Raw genomic sequence first — 18,197 nt, 5'->3', positions numbered from 1 at the left:
GAGTAAGTGCGTGCCATTACATTAATTGCTTATTCGTACACGAGGGTGGGCAGGTTTCCCTCGGGATCTCCTCCACGTGGTGATGGAGGCAGTGTTGCTCTCACGCCAACCCCATGCGCTGCTGCCATGGCTCGGCGCAATGCATGACAGTGCTGGGCAAAGAGCAGCAGGGCTTTGTGCTTAGAACACACCTCAGTGTCAGCCTGACCATACCTGCTGCAGGAATGGAAGGAGGCACCGAGTCTTCAAGGCAGAGTCCTGGAGTGCTAGTGATCAGGGCTGTGGCTTGGGAAGAACTCAAGTTTTCCCCCTGGAAACGGGGCTGTGGTCAACGGGAGGCCTGTTTTTAAGGAATGCCTGCAGAAAGGGAAAGCGCTAGGTACAAAGGAGGCCAAAGCATTGAGGATTTGATGCATTCGGGGCAGCCAAGTAGAGTCTGAGATCAGGTGTGGCTCAAAGTACTCCCCAATGACAGTGAGCACGGCTCCTTCCCACTTCACTACGTCTTCACTGATGCTGTTTTAACCATTCGAGAAGCACACAAGGTCTGTGTATGGTCCCGGCAAGCACTGGGAGAGCAGAATTACTCCCTTTGGATCAACCGGTTGTGCTGTTACCCACTGGTGATGTGGGTGGCTGGCACCACGTGTGACTGTTGTTTCCCCCCCCAGTGCAGCATTCACTTATGACTCAATTCACAGTTAAGACAAGCACAGAAGCTGCTCACGTTACCTTCATCACCCGTGCTGCTGTGGTCCCTTCTGTTCAGGAAAAGAAGTGAAATGATGATGTTAATTCAGATGCAACAGAGCTCCTGGAATACAGAACCGAATTATCAGAGATGATGGGCTTAAATCAACAACGTTGTCACAGACCGGCAAAGTGCAGCACAATTCGTATCTCACAACTTGGTTTCCATCCAGTCTGTTTGAAAGCCAAGGAAGCACCAGCACCGTTCCTGTCTCTTACGAAAGGCATTTTAAGGACTCTTCCTCTACCAGGCAAAGAACTCCTGCAATTCCTGCTGATAAACAGACCTTACAGAGAAGACTTTAGTTAGGTTCTGGCACCATTATTGCCAGGAATCTGAAGTTTAAGGAACACAGCCAAGGGAGGGCTCTGGGATCAGAGGGCTTCCTGAGAATGGACTACAGCAGGATAAACCAAGATCTTCTGAACAAAAACCATGTTTGCCTTTAAAAAAGCTTCTCTTTAACTGACTTTTTTGTTGGAGCCAGCCTGCTTCTAGGATCCTCTGAGCATGAAGCTTTAGGCTAAGTAAAAATACCATTTCCTAACCCCTGAGAAGGGGCAGCTTTGCACCTGAAGAGCCTGAACTTTGGCTGTTTGCTGCAGGGCAGCCGAGCTCCGGCCGCTGGAAAACCCCGACTCTCACCACGCTTCCAAGACATTGTGAAAAATGGGTGGGAATGGGAGTTTTCCATTCTACAGAGCTGGATGGGAACCGCCTCCCTTGCGAGCAGCAGCCTTTCCAACCCTGCGAACTGCGAGCCTCCCTGCCATAGCTTCACCTCACGCTGCAAATCCTGAACCTAGGCAGCACTCAGCAAAACCTCCACCACTGAAAGAAGCCAGAGCACCAGGGTCTCCAGGCACCACTGCACCACGCTGGACCTTTAAGGCCTCTCTGCTGCGTGGTAAGGAGCTGGCCTACATCACCTCTAGCAGACCTGACAGCACTGAGGTTACCTCCTCGTTCTGCTAATAAAGAAAACCCTTACAAACATCTTACCAAGATTTAATGTACATTTATTCTTAACACGTGGAACATATAGTATAAAGATTTCATACTGAATAAATGATATTCATTAAGCCAAAAAAGGAAAAAAGGGAGGAATTTACATCAAGTTTTTAGCTACATCGTCTGAAATACAAATATGCAGAATTCATCACTGAAAAATCTCAATTGTGTTTCTTCATCAGGAACTTCAACTGAACCTAGAACTTTTTCACACCTCGATTAGAAAGAAAACAAAACCAGGAAAAAATAAACTATAAGTTGATTGGCTGCTGAGACAGCAATGACTTTATACACAGAGACCTGTACAGCATCCTCCAGGGAGGGATGTCTGGCAAGAGATTAAATAATTGTGTCTCGCTTTTGCAGGTCATCAACTCGTTTAACTCGTCATACTATAAAGGGGAAGGGAGAGGGGGACAAAACTGCGAGGGATCTTAGGGTATGTGCAATGTACAACGTCATATATATATACACACGTGGCAGCGGTCGGGCTGCGGCTAAAGGTTAAAACCAGTTCTAAGAGGTGATCTCAGGGTTATTCATACAATCAAGGAGGAAGAGAGAAAGAGGTCAGGGTGTTGTAGGTTCACACATGATACTTTGGGGGAAAAGCCTTTTTTTTTTTTTTTCTCCTCAACATTAACTAAAAACATTTTTAAAAACTACAGCTTGCTGCTGAGCCAGCTTTTTTCTTTTTTTTTTTTTCTCTTTTTTCTCTTTTTTTTTCCAGGTGAGACATTATTACAGTATGTTTTACAGTTTAAGGTGTACAGTACATGAAGTTCTACACGCTACTGCACAGGCCTCCCTTGGACAAGGTCTGTTCACCACTGGTTAACTTCTTGGTTCCTGCAAGATTGTGAATGTACAACGATAAAACCACACAGAGTTCAGCAGTCACTTGGGGTTTGTTTTTGTCCTTCAAGAGTTTTACCATTAAAAACAGTTAGGAAAGTGGTGCCTGTCAATGTGATAACGCGGCAAAGTCGTTTCCCCAAACTCACTGTAAACGACAGTAACTTTGGTTAAAATAAAAAAAAAGTCTTCTATGTAGACAGAACTTTGTCTCCTTTAATAAGGGATTCAGGACAAATTTGAAGGGCAGGGGAAAGGGAGGGGGAACGGGGACATCATTCCCCAAGGGAGAAGCAGGACAGCGCAGGGTAGACAGTGGATTCTGAGGTGGTTTTGCATAAATAAAGGGCAACAGTCAGTTTCTAAGTTCTCCACTCACGCACACGCACACAGGGGCTCGGATCCCACAGCTGTCATGACTGGCCAATTAAAAACAGTACATCACAAATAACTTGTGAAACCAAAGAGTTCATCAAAGGCGACACGGAGATGTCCAACAGCCGCGACTCGTATAACGTGAACTCCGAGTGGTTCTCGTCCACCTTGGCCAGGGCGAGCAGCGCCCGAGCAGCCCGGCGCATCATGTCCACGCTCGTCGACTCAAAGGGTGGGTTCTGCATGTGCATCAAGCTGGCCTGGCTCTGCTGGAACTGCGTGGCTGCCAGGCTGTCCTCCAAAAAGCCCAGCAAGTTGCCAATGCTGCCCTTCTGCACAGCAATCGCTCTTGCTGCCAGGCTGTCCCCCTGTGCCAAGTTGGCCAGTAGTACCACAGCCATCTCTCGACACACCGGGTTCTTTCTGTCACTAAGGAACCGCACCATGGTGCTGTACAGCTTCTCCAAGCGACTGAAGGGGGGAGTTGCAAGAATCAAATCCACATTGTTGTCCTGGATGCTGAGTTTGCTGAGTGTTTCCAAAACCAGTCTCTGAGGGGAGAGGACCGCATTGGGCCCCAGTGTTGGGAAGGGATCCTGGGCCTCTGCTGATGGACATACTGCCCAGTGGAGGAGTCCATCCAGGATAGGCAAACAGATGCTTTCTGGGTAAGGGGAGAGGTCCAGCTGACCAGAAATGTTGGCCAACGTGACCAGTGTATTTTCACGCAGCATCTCCAAGCAGTCCCACCACCACTCCACCTTGTTGCAGCTCACCCCTTGGTCCTGCTCCTCCTCTTTCTCATAGGTCAGGGGTGCCTGTTTGCGTTCTGGATGCTTGTGGTGTAAGAGAATCAACTTCCCTAGAATCAGCAGCAGCCCGGGATGTTTTGACATTTCAAAGTCATTGCCCGGCACGAACGATAAACTCCTGATGATGTTAGAGACACAAATGCAGCGCTTCGCCAGAGAGTCCTGCCAGTCCAGGAGGGTGCACAGGGGTGTCTCGTCTTTACTGTGAGGTTCATCCTCCAGGATTTTGATGTTTCTGTGGCTCTGAGCTGGGCTAATGCCAAAGGGAAACTTGCTGCTTTCCTTCGCCGTTTCCAGAGCTTTAACCTCTTCCTCCTCCCCTGCCAAGGCGCCCGGACGTGCCGACAGCATGTCATCCATGGTGGCAGTTATCCTCTTCTCCGAGGAGCTGTCGGATGGAGGAGTCTCTCCTTCCCTAGTGCTCGGATTGCTCTCAGCTGCTGCACGTTTCCTCAGGACAGAGGTGCAGGAAGCTCGTTTGTGAGTCAAAGGTAGCTCCGTCTTGCTCTCAAAGTGGGTCTGGATGTGCTCGGTGGTGTCGCCGCCGCCGATCCGCCAGTGCAGCAGCCCGCTCTCAAACTCCTGCACCCGCCCCAGCTTGTCTGAATAATCTACCACAAAGGGGTCGTTTTTCTGCACCACCTTGACTGGAAGCTTATCAAATTTACTAACTAGTTTTTCCTCGCTGCTCTCTAGAGGTACTTTGTCCTTGCTCGAAAACGCAGCCTCCTCCTCTTCCTCATCCTCGTCTTCCTCCTCACAGTTCAGGCTCCGTGGTTCATCATCCTCCTCCCCTTCTTCAGGAGAGGAAGCTGAAGACTTGCAGAACCTTTCGGGATCTAATAGTGTTCTTTGCCCTGGGTCTCCCACCTCGTATTCCTTCAGGATTCCAAAGATCTCAATCAGGCAGCGCCGGAAATACTCCACCAAGAGTTCCAGCAAGCCTGGCAGCTAAGAGAGAGAGGAAAAACAGGAGGGGAAGGAAGGAAGAGAACAGTGATCAGAAAACAACTTAGGCCAACGCGAGTAACTGGGGAAACGGGGCATAAAGGGCTAAGTATTTAAGCTGTGCTCGCAATTACTGGGTTCTTTTCATGCCGGCAATAACTGTTAGCAAAGCAGAGTTTTCTGCCCTCCGAGAAAGGGAAAAAGACAAAACCGAGGTACTGACTGTCAGCATCAAGCCACCCCCCAAACACATACATACACTTTTGCAAACACAAGTGCTCTTGGTTGTATATCCAACAAAAGTATAAATTACATGGGCCAGTGACTAAGCAATGCCCAGCTCCCCAGACCTCATACTCGCTTCCAACCTGGCATGCTCCACGGGTCCAGGGACATCCCGGGGTCTGGCCCTACAAGGGCAGGAGCTGCTTGTTGCTATCTCGCTGACAGAAAACCCTACACAATTAGCACTTCAAAGACCTGCATGAGAGAGCATCTGCACACACCTGGCTGAGGTTGAAGGTCATTATGCTGTTGTCATCATAGAGCAGGATGTTTATGGTATCTAAGGCCCACGTACTTTCAGCTAGCAGCCCAGACTTCAGAGACATCATCACTCTCCAGGCTTCAGGAGTTCCTGTAACATAAACACATGATACTTCCAGCTCCTGGAGTTTAAAAACAAAAAAGGAAATACTTGATACTGCTTTTTGGATCCACGAAGAACAAAGCTTGTTTAAGGTGACGTACAGATTGTATGTACCCGCAATCTCCACGTGGACAATGCCAAAATGATGTCTGAAACCCCAACTAGACCTCTTTCAAAGTCACCAGAGCCCTTCCACTTGGCAGTACCAAAGGGTAATGGCAGCACCCATTCCCCTGGGCAGGCGCAAGGAGGAAAGCTGGAGTTTCCTCTTACCGATATCTTTTGCTGTCAGCCGTCTCCTCTGCTTCAACACAGGTTGCGTTGCTTCTACTGATCCCGGAGGGAAGGTGATGTCTCGTCGGATCATGGGGGGCTGTACAGCTGCTGGTGTTATATGCGAGGCAGGGACTGGTGGTCCTGCCTTCTGCATTTTCATCCCCGAGTGCAGGAACGGAGATTTACTGGGAGAAGTGCGATTCTCCAGAGGTCTGGGCAGAGGTGCTGGGCTGGATACCTGAGGAATGTGATTCTGCATGCTAGGGGCCGTCTGGTAGTTAGACTGGGGAGGCCTGGTCATTGGGGGCACGGGGGCAGAGGGACCATAAGGAGGTTGCCGGTTCCCATGGGAAGGCCATGGTCCCTCATGGTTGACCCTCTGGTCTGAATGCAGGATGTCATCTGTTCGAGTCACTCCGTGATAAGCAGGCCCCTGGGGCGCAGAGCCCGTGCTCTGCCGGTTTGGATAGCTGTACCCTATTTCATTGCGCCCCTGCCACATGGCACCTTGCTGTGGGCCCTCTGGAGTAGACTGTATGGGACCCCCCATCATCTGAGGAGGCATGTTCTGCTGAGCATTGGAGCCTGGGGGAGCCGAGACCCTGTCTCTGCCAAATTGGAATGGGAACTGGTTCTGTGGCCCTCCGGCAGCGCGGCGGTCAGCAGCAGGGTATGTACTCCCATACTGGTTATACAGGTCCTGCTGTGGAGACGGCTGTGCAGTTTGCTGCTGGCTGGGTTGCTGGCTCTGTGCTGGAGGCAGCTGCTGCTGGGCCTGCCCCTGCCCGGCGCTGTATGGTACGTTGTACATCTCCCCTTCGTGTCGCTTCGCAGGGGGGCCGTAGCTGCCGTCCATCGGCCGCTTGTAATTCTGCAGGGGAAAAAAAAGGCATCACCATGAGATTGCTTAGGATCACAGAATGGTTTGGGTTGGAAAGGACGTTAAGATCATCCAGTTCCAATCCCCTGCCATGGGCAGGGACACTTCACACCCTAGACCATGTTGCCCAAGGTTCTGTTCAGCCTGGCCTTGAACACTTCTTGGGGCACCCTGTGCCAGTGCCTCACCACCCTCACAGTAAATAACTTCTTCCTTAAATCTAACCTGAACTTCCCCTGCTCCAGTTTGAACCCACCACCCCCTGTCCCATCACTACAGTCCCTGATGAAGAGCCCCTCTCCAGCATCCTTGTAGCCCCCTTCAGACACTGGAAGCTGCTCTGAGGTCTCCACGCAGCTTCTCTTCTCCAGGCTGAACAGCCCCAATGTTCTCAGCCTGGCTCCATACAGGACGTGCTTAGAAACAAGCAATCCAGGCCTCAGTGGGTATTGCTGCTCCATGGCCTATAAGAGGGCAAGAGTTGTCTTGTTGTTAGCCATATCCAGCATGAGGCTGATCAGTCTTTCAAATCTACAAGCCACAACCAATTCCTTGTGGCTGGCTGGGTACTTCCCTTGTGGATTCTACAAGGATGCCTTGGGGGCAGAAGTCTGCCCACAGAAAGGACTTTCCTGTAGGAAAGACTCAGGGCTGCTGTTCACCACAAACCAAACCGTGCACCCGCACTTGTTTCCTCTCATATCCAGGAATTTTATCAGGCCCTATTTCTCTTTTATTTCCCAGAAAACGGGTTTCTGCTGAAGCAAACAAGATGCATTAAAACCTGCTGTACTTCCTGCTTCCTCCCTTCCTGTAGATTTCAAAACGCATCACTGAAAGGAGCGAGAACTGTTCTCCCCACTACTTCTTTTAAGTGCAAATGGAGAAAAGAGTGAATTGCTGAGACAAAACTGAACTCCAAGATCTCTCTTGCCTCCAAGGGGCTATGCTCTACAGCCTGTTCAGAAGCTCCATGGTCATGACTGGCATCAGACAGAGCTCTAGGGCTTCAAAGATGACAAGTACCAGAGTAACTCAAACTCTTGGCTTCGAGCCCCGTGGCTCTGGTTGCAGAGCCAAACTGCAGAGCAGTTGGAATTATTCTTAGCACAGCTCAGCGAGTGCCCTCTCTATACTCCCCTAAACCATCGGGTTTGGAATTATCAGGGTCCTGGCACCGATACAAAGAGCAAGTCATATGTACGGATTATGGGAAGAGAAATATGTTCATTCAAACTGTCCTGAAACAAACCCGGTGTTTTGTGAACAGTGAGTAGGAGGCAGTGGGGCAATGGAGTGGAGGCAGGTCTGAAGCCTTTGTCTGCAGGCTCAGGGAGGCAGAGACAACAAAAAGAGGCCTGGGTTGTGCAGAAGGATCCACCTGGAACAGCTCCCCAGAAGATCAAACTCGACACCAAACTCAGCAGATCCCTTGGAACTCAAATGTTACAGGAACACGATGGGACTCGGAAAGTTCCAGAGGGGCAGACAAACCCAGTGAAGTTTCCTGACCTCACACATCTGCAAACACCACAACCTCCCTTCTCCAAATGTTGTTTTGCTGACCCAACACTGGAAACACTAATGAAAACTTCAGCTTTCGGAAACTGGGATAAAAAACCCCACCTGCCATTTAAGTTACTTATTTCTACACATTCCAGAAAGCAAACACACAGCACAAAGAGTTTTCATTTCCCCCTTTTTCATAACTGCACAGATAAAACTCTTCTATGTCTCAGTCAAATGCATCAGAGGCTTTCTGATGATTTACCTGCTGTTGCTGTTGGTACATGGTAGTTTGCTGGCTAGGGAAGGGGCTGCCCGAGGATGTGCCTTGAGTGGAGAATTGATTGCCATAGGAATCATGTCTGGAGGAGAAACAGATGCATTACTTGTCTGATCAGATGCACGCTTCACTTTCACAGTCTCAGAGCTCTCTAAGTGGGAAGAGCTGTTTGTGGCAAGACCCCGCACAGACCTTTGCTGCTGCTGCTGCTGCTGTGGGTAGCGGCTGGGAGAGTACATCCCCGATTCTGGGGTGGAAGGCATGATGTTTGGCTGCGGAGTTCCCGTGGCTAAGTTGCCCTCAGGTCCCATGCCGGGTTCCGTCCTACATGGAAACAAAGGGAAAACCCCCCCACAACCATTTAAATCCACCCTTGCTCCTATGATGGAAAAGGATGATCAGCAAACTCACAGCAGCGAAGAGAAAGTCATCATTTCACGTGAGTCAAGCAAATCAGGATCTCACCAGGCTGAAGTACCCACCTCACCCTGTCGTAAGGACCTCCGTAGGAATAGTGCTGCCGCTGTCCCATGGCCATGTTACCCATCCCTGGACCTGCAGCACGATTGTAAGGGTCACCCATACCACTGTTGGGGCCCTGCCCTGAGGACATGAAGGGATCGCTTCCTGGAGCTGGAATATTAAAAGAAGAACCAATAAATGTGTCTACCTCTGCCTCAGAAAGACACAAGCCATCTTCTGGGGAAGAAGGGCAAGCAGAAAGTCTCCTGCAGCACACTCCAGCATACAGCCAGATACAAGGATTAGTGCTTAAGGGAGAAAAGCATGCAAGGACTTCCTCACCTTTCCTCATACTGCTGTAAGGATCTTTATTTGGCTCATAAGACATGCGACCCATCATGTCAGAGGTATTCATGCTGGGCTGGTACCCTGGATTTGGAGTCATGGAGTTCCGTTTCTGGAACGTAGGATCACTACCATCTGCAAAGGCATCCTGAAGGCCCACTGAGTTACTCCTGATTCAAGAACAACCCACAAAAACAGGATTAGAGAGGCCCATAGTGATCCTCAGGATACTTTTCCCCACGTTCCCCCTCAGATGTTGCTATCCCCTAGAAGGGCCAGCCATACTCCTCCAACAGAGGCATGAAGAACTATCCTTCTACAACACTGTCCCCAGACCCAAAATGATTATTTACACACAAATGCAGAGTCAATAATGTTGCTGTGAGCCATTAACATCGGAGCAAAGCCATGGAGCCCCATCAAAATAGATTCTCAAGTCTGCAGCCTTCTTTAGGAATGACCCAGGAGCAACCTCATGTTCACACTCTGCATCCAGCATAGTGGAATAGGATGCAGTGGTTTCATACCTGATGCCTGGCAAAGGAGGCATCTGACTGTGTGGCGTAGATGCTGGAGTTGGTGGCTTCAAGTCTCCTCCCTCTGCCATGGAGCTGCTGGTGGACTGAGGTGTCTGAGGACCCTGCATTGAGCCTGAACCCGCTGCAAGAACAGAAACGTGGTGTGAGCACGTCTGCACCCTACAGATGCAACCCAGAACCTCCCAGAACATCAGCCTCAAGAGCACAGAGCAAAGAGTCCTTCAAGAGACAGATGAAATATGGCCAAAGAGAGTACAAGGAGCTCAACGTTTCAAAGGCACACTGGGCCTGACTTCCCAGAACCACACACAGTGATCTAGAGCCAAGAGGACACGTTCATTTTCATCATCTCTTCGTTCTTAACCACATTCCATTTACACACCTTTGCCACCACTGTGGCACACCGTTGTGGTGTCCAACCTATCTGGCTCCAAAGGCTGATGCTCTACAGTGCACCATGTGCCAGGGAATACAGTGCCTCTTGCCAAGTGATGACTACTGACCCATCACCTTTACACTCTTTCTACCCAGCAAGGTGGCTTTCGGCTCTCTCATGAAACATCTCATGATCTTTCTAGTGCTGGAAACTCCACAACATCAGCTGAAGCCACCAAGTAACTCTGAACAAGGCTTCTTCATCTGCTCTGCCCTTCCAGAGGGGTTAATTCATGCAGGTTAATTCAAGCACCACTCCCAAGGATTCCTGGAACAGGGAATGCTGGCGATGCTGGATCTTTCAGTGAATGACAAAACCCGTCCAGCAAGTTCCCAAGGAGGCTTTCATCAAAACTCCCAGGCCATCCTGTGTAATCCAGCTGTGCTGGGAGCTCCAGGAGCTCCCCTCTGCCCCACCGTTGCTGTGACAGCGGCAGCCCAGGTTCATCCGCTCCTCGCAGCTGGCAGGAGCTGACCTCTTAATTCGTGTTTCCAGGAGTTCCCATCCAGCACCCGAGCTCCTCGCCCCAGCCCCGCTGGTTGATGACTCATTTCAGCTATTCATTAAAACCCTCCGAGGTCACATCCAGGGCATGTTTGTTTACACCCCACCTTCCTGGCACCCTGTCCTCTTCCCTGCGACTCCCTCCCAGCGCGGGGAGGTCTCTGGAGAAGGAAGGGCAGAGGTGAGCTCAGAGGGGAGCTTCATTCACGGGCGTCCTCCTTCCCTCGGCAGCGGGTTCAGCTCCACGCGCTTCCCGCAGGAATTGGCTGCTCTCTGTGTGTGCGCGATGCTGGCACCAGCAGGAAGAGGCCTGGAGACATTCCCTGCGTCGCTGCCATTTGGTGTTTGTCCCCACCCCCCCGGCGTCCCTCCCACTCACAAATTTACACACAGTTGGAGCCGGGCCAGTTCCATGCTCTGGGAATTAAAACCCAGCGCAGACTGATTACGGCTCCCTGGGGACACACTGCAGTTTGTGAGCAGGAACCCAAGAAGGGTGTTTGAAACCTGTGCTGAGTGCCCACGAGGCAACACCCAGTTCACTCCAGCCCTTCTGAAAACCCTTTTGGGTTTTGAGGGTTATGAATGCATGGAAACAGCTCCAGCACCAAGAGTTGAACCTAGCTGATTGTCCTGCAAGAGGCCTTTAGATGCTCTGCTCTGGGTTGTGAGAGCACTTTGTGTCTGCCCATCCAGAGGAGCAAGAGAGAGGAAGAAAAGGAAAGTGAAACAGAAGCATGAACATGCTGAGTGATACGGCTTAAAGGATCAGAGCAACCAACCATGCTTCAGTGCTGCCTCTGCATATTCCTAGTGGCAGGAATCTGGAGTAAGACAAGTGGAGAGAACAGTTTACATTGAAAATACCATAGAGCACAGGAATCAAGCCTGTAGACTAAGTCAAGCGGGGAGAGCAGCCCTGCAAATTCCTCCTGCTGATGTGCTGAAGCAGATCACCTGCAGCACAGCCCTGAAGGCAGACTCACCACCTCCATACAGCTCCGTGTCAGCTGAAGCGACATAAAAATTGATGCCCCTTCAAACCCATTCTGACAGGCAGCAAGTGCTACAGGAGGGTTTAAGTGGCTCCTGAAAAGTCTCAGCCCTCTCCAAATAAACTCCACATGCTCTTAACATCTTTGGTCCATTGCCTAGCATCTCTGGGGGGCGAGAAAGCGGTTTTGGAAACAAAGCGGGGATGGATTTGTGGTCTCGGTTAAGTGGAACCAAGACACCGCTTTAGACAGAAGTTTAGTCTAATGACACAGAAGTTGCTTTGTCTTACAGAATACACCAAGGTTGAAGCTACACTGGGACAGGTTTCCTGACTAGTGAAAAGATATGAATTAGGACTTAAAGAAACCAACACTCTGTAACAGAGAAGACAGACAAATGTAGCTGCCAACAGGGTATTCGGACAAGCACACTGTTGACTGAGGGCTTAGCAGGGCTGAGACACAACTGCAATACAATCCAAAAAGGGTTCATTATTCCACTCCTCAGGACACAATGCCAGGTTTCAGAACCAGGGGGGCATTTTTTGCAAACATTACAGGAGCTTCAAAGCTGACAGTGTTTTATCTCACCCACATGAACAGGCTCCTGACCAGAAAAAGCATCGGAAGGTTTTACTTATAAGACAAACTGGAAAATTGAAGCTCAAAGTGTTGGCAATTCAAGCAATGAAGACTGAAGATGACGGCCTGGACCTTTCCTCCTTTTTTGGTTGGGTTTTGGGGGATTTTGTTCAACTCATCTGAATTGTTCTGCTTAAATATTCAGAAACCAGAGCACTCCATCACATTTGAAATAACAGAAGTGCATTTTAAGGAGCTTCATTTCTAGTGCATTCAACCTGTAACAGGCTTACAAAGTGTCTGTGCACAGAGCCTCAGAAAGTCCTCACCATCTCCTGCTGAAGAGGGAAAGAAGTAATGGGTGAGGAAGATGAGTTCACATCCACATCAAGCATTTACTCCCAGAAGGTAGCACTTGCAATAACCAAACCAAGCACAGCTTTTCTAGCAAGTTCCCAAAGCTGAGCAGTAAAAAAGGCTGCTGTTAGAATATGCAGAGATCAGCTTGTAGGGATAACACCAGACTTCCCTTTCCACCTGATTCCCACAAGGCAGTGATGTACTAGGAAATGTAGAGGTGGTGTGTGTATGTAGCTATGTATAGATTTTTAAGTTTCCTTAGTATAGAGGTGGGATGCACAAAACCTGCACTATCCCAAGAGGCTTGACTTATTCCTGCTATCACTCACTCCCAGATTACAGAAGTATTTAATCTACCCAACTAGCGAACATCTAATTAGAGACAGACACAGGGGCTTTGTGGAAGTTTGGAACCAGCCTGATCCTCAGCGTGGAGAGTCTCCACAAGGAGATCCTATGGTGCGAACACCCACTTCACAACTCAAACCAGTGCCTCAACTCACCTGGAGATGGAGGTTGTATCTTAGTCTGAGACTTCTTTGAATCAGCAGCTGCAAAGATATCTGGAGGGGGGTCTTCACCTCGCTCAATCTTGCACTCGAAGGCATAGAGACACTGGATGTACTGCTTCTTCAAAGAGCTCGCTGCACTGCTGGACGTGCCCACGTTGAGGTTTGTGGCTAATTCACGCCATTTCTTGTTTTTGTTGACCTGCACAACCAAAGAAGAGGCTCTGAACTCAAAATCCAGCTCCTCTTCCAAGAGGTTTTCTGGGGAGAAATCAACACTTCCCAGCTAACAAAAAAGATGCAGTAAGTGCCAAGCAGAGCAGTCACAGTCATGGTCAGAACCCCTAAACCAGACCACTCTCTTCCTCACCTACAGAAAACTTTCTAAACAGGGACAGACTACAAATGAAATCAGATGCACCAAAGACAGTGTCACCACCCTTTGCACTGGAAAAAGCAGGGGAAAAAAACACTTGAACTGAGTCTCACCACAGACTGTTCTCAACAAGCGACTGGGAGAGCAGACATCTGGCTCACTTCAAGGATGCTGTGTTTAATAAGTGTTATTTAAACACTGCTGAATGGGAAGTCAGGGCTTTCCCTCTAGCTCCAAAGCTAACTTCAAACTCTGCTGCCCATTAAGCCTGTGACTGGCAGATGGTGGGCATCACCCAGTCACCACGCTGGCTGCTGGACACTCACCTGAGTCAATCCTCCAATCTCCTTCACTGAGATGTAGAGCCGGTAAAGATCCAAGGGTTTCCTGCCTACTGCTGGCAGATTGGTCATGCCCATGGCCTTCTCCTCAGTAAAGGCCAGGTAACGATCTACCCAGATCTTCCTCTCGGGCTCCCCACCCAGCTCATAGAGTTTGGTGATCTTCTCATTGGTTGTAGTAGAAGAACTGGACTTCTAGGAGAAAGAAAGAGATATCAGGACTGAGCAGCACAAGAGCAGCTGGTTCACATCCGAGATGGTTTCAAAACAGCAGTCAGATAAGAGTTCAAAGTTCTGCTGTTACACTGAGAACGGCTTTAGAGCAGCCCTATGCTTGTTTCAGATCAACGTCAGGCAAGTGTTACTCAACAAAGGTATCACAAAACCAGCTGCTGCTCAGGGAATTCACAGAGTATGTGTTTCTAAAAAGTGAAAGGTTTCAGGATCGCTACAGAAACCAGACAAACCTCAAGGAGACTTCGCAGAGAGCTTGCTCAATCTATGAGAAAACACCTAATTCAACTGCAAATTCCTCATGGCTAATGCGCTGTGTCAGGGTGAACTGCCCTCTGGTTAGCCTCTTCTCCTACCCAAGTGATAGATGCCAGGTTAAACTGAAGCCAACCACCACAAAGGAATCAAAATAAACATGCCTCAGAAGAATAAAGATGAGGAGGTTTGATGAGTGTGTGTGAGGGGTTCCCCACACAGACCATCTCTCTTCCCTCGCCTATTCACTGACACAAGTGCAGAAATCTCCTGCTACCTGGATATATAGACACAGCTGAGTGCAAGGATCTCCCCTGGGTCAGGGCAATCCCAGGCACAGCTACAGGCTGGGCTGAGAAGCGATTCAGAGCAGCCTCAGGAGAATGACTTAGGGGTGTTGGTCGATGAGAACTGGACATGAGCTGGCTGCAGTGTGCGCTCGCAGCCCAGAAACCAACCGTATCCTGGGCTGCATCAAAAGGAGCACGAGCAGCAGCTGAAGGGAGGGGATCCTGACCCTCTACTCTCCTCCCCTGAGACCCCACTTGCAGCACTGTGCGCAGCTCTGGTGTCCTCAGCATCAGAAGGACATGGAGCTGTTGGAGCAAGGCCAGAGGAGGCCACAAGGATGAGCAGGGGCTGGAGCAGCTCCTGTATGGAGCCAGGCTGAGAACATTGGGGCTGTTCAGCTTGGAGAAGAGAAGCTGCGTGGAGACCTCAGAGCAGCTTCCAGTGTCTGAAGGGGGCTGCAAGGGTGCTGGGGAGGGACTCTTCATTAGGGACTGTAGTGACAGGACAAGGGGGAATGGGTTTAAACTGAGAGACTATGGGCTCACAAACTGCTTTTTTGGTGGTTCTTTTGAAACTGGTAGCAGTAATGCAAAGAAAAACACTCCCTGAAGAACTTGTTTGCCTCTCTCTTCTGGCTTTAATACAGGATTAGTAAGAGGTTTGTTTGTGAAACAACTGTAACACTTTGGTGTACCACCTCCCAGCTGAGAGGTGATAACTGCCTAGCGCTCCAAGCCTACACCAGAAACAAACTCAGGTTTATTTACACTTCTTTTGGCAGTTTCACTGTGGCAGGTGATAATTCCTAATACTAAATTGTTTTGCAAGTGAAATGGATTCCTCCCAAAGGACTGGGCAATGCTCCCCTTCAAGATTAGCTCACAACTGAAATGAGAACACATAAATAAGGTGTGCCAAGCATCTGCTAGAAATCCTAGACAGAGGCTTGAAACTGTGAGTCAAACAGGGGGGGGTACATGTGAATTCTCATAGGAAGCCCCTTTCCTGGCCTTACTGAGGGCTAGTGGGTCTCTGGGGGGTGGGATGGCAAAGTTCAGGCTCCTCAAGGATACTGTTATCAACACACATATTTAGTGTTTACTGCAAATATAGCCAGAGCCTACTCTAAAACAGTCTAAAAGCCTACTCTAGAAGTGCTGAGACACTTGAATTATGCTCCAAATCACAACACATTCCAAAAGAGAACATCCCATTGACTAGCCACTCTCCTCAATTAGAACCACGGTCACAAGCAGCAGTCACATCACCTAAGACAAGGACAACCACACTATCAAGAAGTCTGGTTCAGGATAAGAAGAATGAATCAAATTAGGTTTCCCTCGGGAACCACACTCACTCCTAGGCAGAGGCACTGTTTGATCCAAGTTAATGTGCAATGGTTTAATTTTCCTGGATGCTGAAGAGGATGCCAGTCATTAAAAACAAAACCCAAAACATTTTACCTTTGACTTGGATTCTGCTTTTGGCGTCCCATCTGCCTTATTGTTCATTTTAGTTGCAGGTGTTAATTTGACGTCCCCAAGACCCATCATTTCGGGGCTTGCTGCCATCCCTAGGGAGTTAAAAGGAGCTTTAACACTCATTTTCAATTCAGCACAATGAAATCGATGAAGTGCCTTAATGGTCAGCATTGGCTTACCTGCAGAGTTGTTGGCCATGTTCCCCGCCATTGGATAGGGTGGGCCCTGGGGGTTTATCATGCCAGCCATACTGTTAATTCCCTGTCCATAAGGAGGTCCAGTGCCCATCATTCCCCCTTGATTCATGTTGGGATAACCAGGAGGCCTGGAGAAGGCAAGGAAGAAACGGATGCTTACTCCCAGTACTAAGCATTAAGATCTTGTCTTCTAAGGAAGCAGCTTTGCTAAAAGAAACCTACAAAGGAAGTGGAGAAGTGACCTTCTCCAGCTCACTCTTCCAGTAAAAGACCAAAAATCAGGTGCTCTTTTAAAGCTTAGCAACCCCAGAGCCTAAGTCTCATTCTCAAAACAGGATGCAAACTGTTCTGAAAGAGGCACTTCAGTTCTGACCATTCTCACCCTTACTCTTGTTCTATTACATCCCCAAACTGAACTTCATTTCATTGTTGAGTTGCCTTTACAGGGAAGATCAGGCTGCAAATCCTGCAGCCCTGTACATTACATGATGTGTACAGATCAACAGTGTAGTGCTCCAGCCACATTTAATGATTTTTCTTTCTTTCCTTTGTGCCACCCATACAATCTACATCATTTTAGATTTATTGGAAAGCCTCATACTCAACTGTCCCTCAAACTCACTACTCGAAGGGACAGACTTTGATGCCTTTATTGGCATTTGGGAACTTGACCTCTTGGCAGTCATGGATAACATCGGACAGTAGATTGCAGAAGCAGCCCTTAAAGTCAGGATAAAGAGGACAATGCCCAGTCAGATAACAAATACACCCAGCAGCTTTAGTGGGGGAACCCAATTTATAAGCAAGGTCATGGCTCTGGTGGCATTCTGATAAGCCATGCACACCACCTCTGAAATGTACAATTAAAACATAACGGAACAAAAAACCCCACAGAAAACAGTTGCAAAGTTCAGTGCTGAATTCCAGCCCTCTTCTCCCCCAGCAGCTCATCAAAGTTCTAAAAGGAAGGAGTTCATTACACTGGCCAAGGAATGCCCTGGTTCAAACGGAGCTGCATGGCTGGCTGCTAGATTTATAGGCTCTACCATACAAGTAGTGTCTTTTGAGCCACGCATCTAACAAAGATGATAGAAAACAAGAACTACTGAAGGGATCTCTGAGTTAGATTTCTCCTATGAAGAGTAAAAATTCCCTGAAAATGTCATTAATGATGCAATCCAACACACTGCTTGTCCAAGCTTTAAGCTCTTCCCTTTCTTAGCACTGAATGTTAATGAAGAAGTCTCCAAGAAGGGCAAACCTTTGAGGAAGTGTATGCTCAGCATTACCCCACGTTTGGGTTATTCCATCTACAGCTTTGAAACCAAGATCTGCTGTAAGGAAAGGGACTTTTAACAGCGACCAGGGGGAATGTCATTCTCTACCTGTTCTGGATGGAGTTGGCAGCAGCGTGCATGGCGGCAGCAGCCGCTTCTTGTGCTTTGCGATTCATGCCTCCTGGTGGGGGGCACATCCCTGTCCCCACCTGAGGTGGCATATTGGCCATGTTGGGTCCATAAGGTCTGTTCCCCATGGTCGCATGGCTCATCCTCCCTGGAGGAAGCCCACTGTACGGCGGCACACCAGTCTGCCCGTGCATCTGGCTTCCTGCTCCCATGGGGTTCATGCTTGCTCCCATTCCTGGACTGGGGTAGTTGGCATTGGACATAGCATTGTAGTTTGGCTGCCTGGGATAACCTCCTAAGGAGATAAAAAAGAAGAGGGGAAGACAACATCATTCAACCAGTTAATGAATCACCATAAAAATCTTCTATCAGCAAATATTTAAAGATCACTAACAGAAATGAGGGGGAGTGTTAACACCTCAACAAAAAGTCAAAGTACTTGGATATAAGCCACATAAAATGTGTTTTGACATAGCCAAGTAACAACATCGATTCAAAAGCTGCCTGAAACTCTCCCAAACCTCAACCGAGCCAAGTGAGC

The 18,197-nt window shown here is 48.9% G+C and overlaps 1 protein-coding gene across 3 annotated transcripts in view; it reads right to left on the bottom strand.

Annotated features, from left to right (window-relative positions):
* Positions 1 to 1,749: 1,749 nt before the first annotated feature.
* Positions 1,750 to 18,197, bottom strand: part of ARID1A (AT-rich interaction domain 1A) — a 58,864-nt gene continuing 42,416 nt past the window's right edge. For all 3 annotated transcript variants that reach the window (XM_065697570.1, XM_065697571.1, XM_065697572.1), the window contains 13 exons: positions 17,636 to 17,951; positions 16,233 to 16,378; positions 16,036 to 16,145; positions 13,778 to 13,987; positions 13,070 to 13,277; positions 9,678 to 9,810; positions 9,148 to 9,320; positions 8,826 to 8,976; positions 8,536 to 8,667; positions 8,329 to 8,425; positions 5,675 to 6,548; positions 5,259 to 5,389; positions 1,750 to 4,755 (listed from right to left, as the gene is read on the bottom strand). In XM_065697570.1, the coding sequence (XP_065553642.1) occupies positions 3,031 to 4,755; positions 5,259 to 5,389; positions 5,675 to 6,548; positions 8,329 to 8,425; positions 8,536 to 8,667; positions 8,826 to 8,976; positions 9,148 to 9,320; positions 9,678 to 9,810; positions 13,070 to 13,277; positions 13,778 to 13,987; positions 16,036 to 16,145; positions 16,233 to 16,378; positions 17,636 to 17,951 (4,406 nt within the window). In that variant the 3' untranslated portion in view covers positions 1,750 to 3,030. The remainder of the gene's footprint in view (positions 4,756 to 5,258; positions 5,390 to 5,674; positions 6,549 to 8,328; positions 8,426 to 8,535; positions 8,668 to 8,825; positions 8,977 to 9,147; positions 9,321 to 9,677; positions 9,811 to 13,069; positions 13,278 to 13,777; positions 13,988 to 16,035; positions 16,146 to 16,232; positions 16,379 to 17,635; positions 17,952 to 18,197) is intronic.

Source organism: Lathamus discolor, chromosome 18, assembly GCF_037157495.1.
Source record: "Lathamus discolor isolate bLatDis1 chromosome 18, bLatDis1.hap1, whole genome shotgun sequence".
Taxonomy (NCBI): Eukaryota; Metazoa; Chordata; class Aves; order Psittaciformes; family Psittacidae; genus Lathamus; species Lathamus discolor.
The sequence above is the reverse complement of the archived record's forward strand: the minus strand, read 5'-3'. Positions and strand labels throughout refer to the sequence as shown.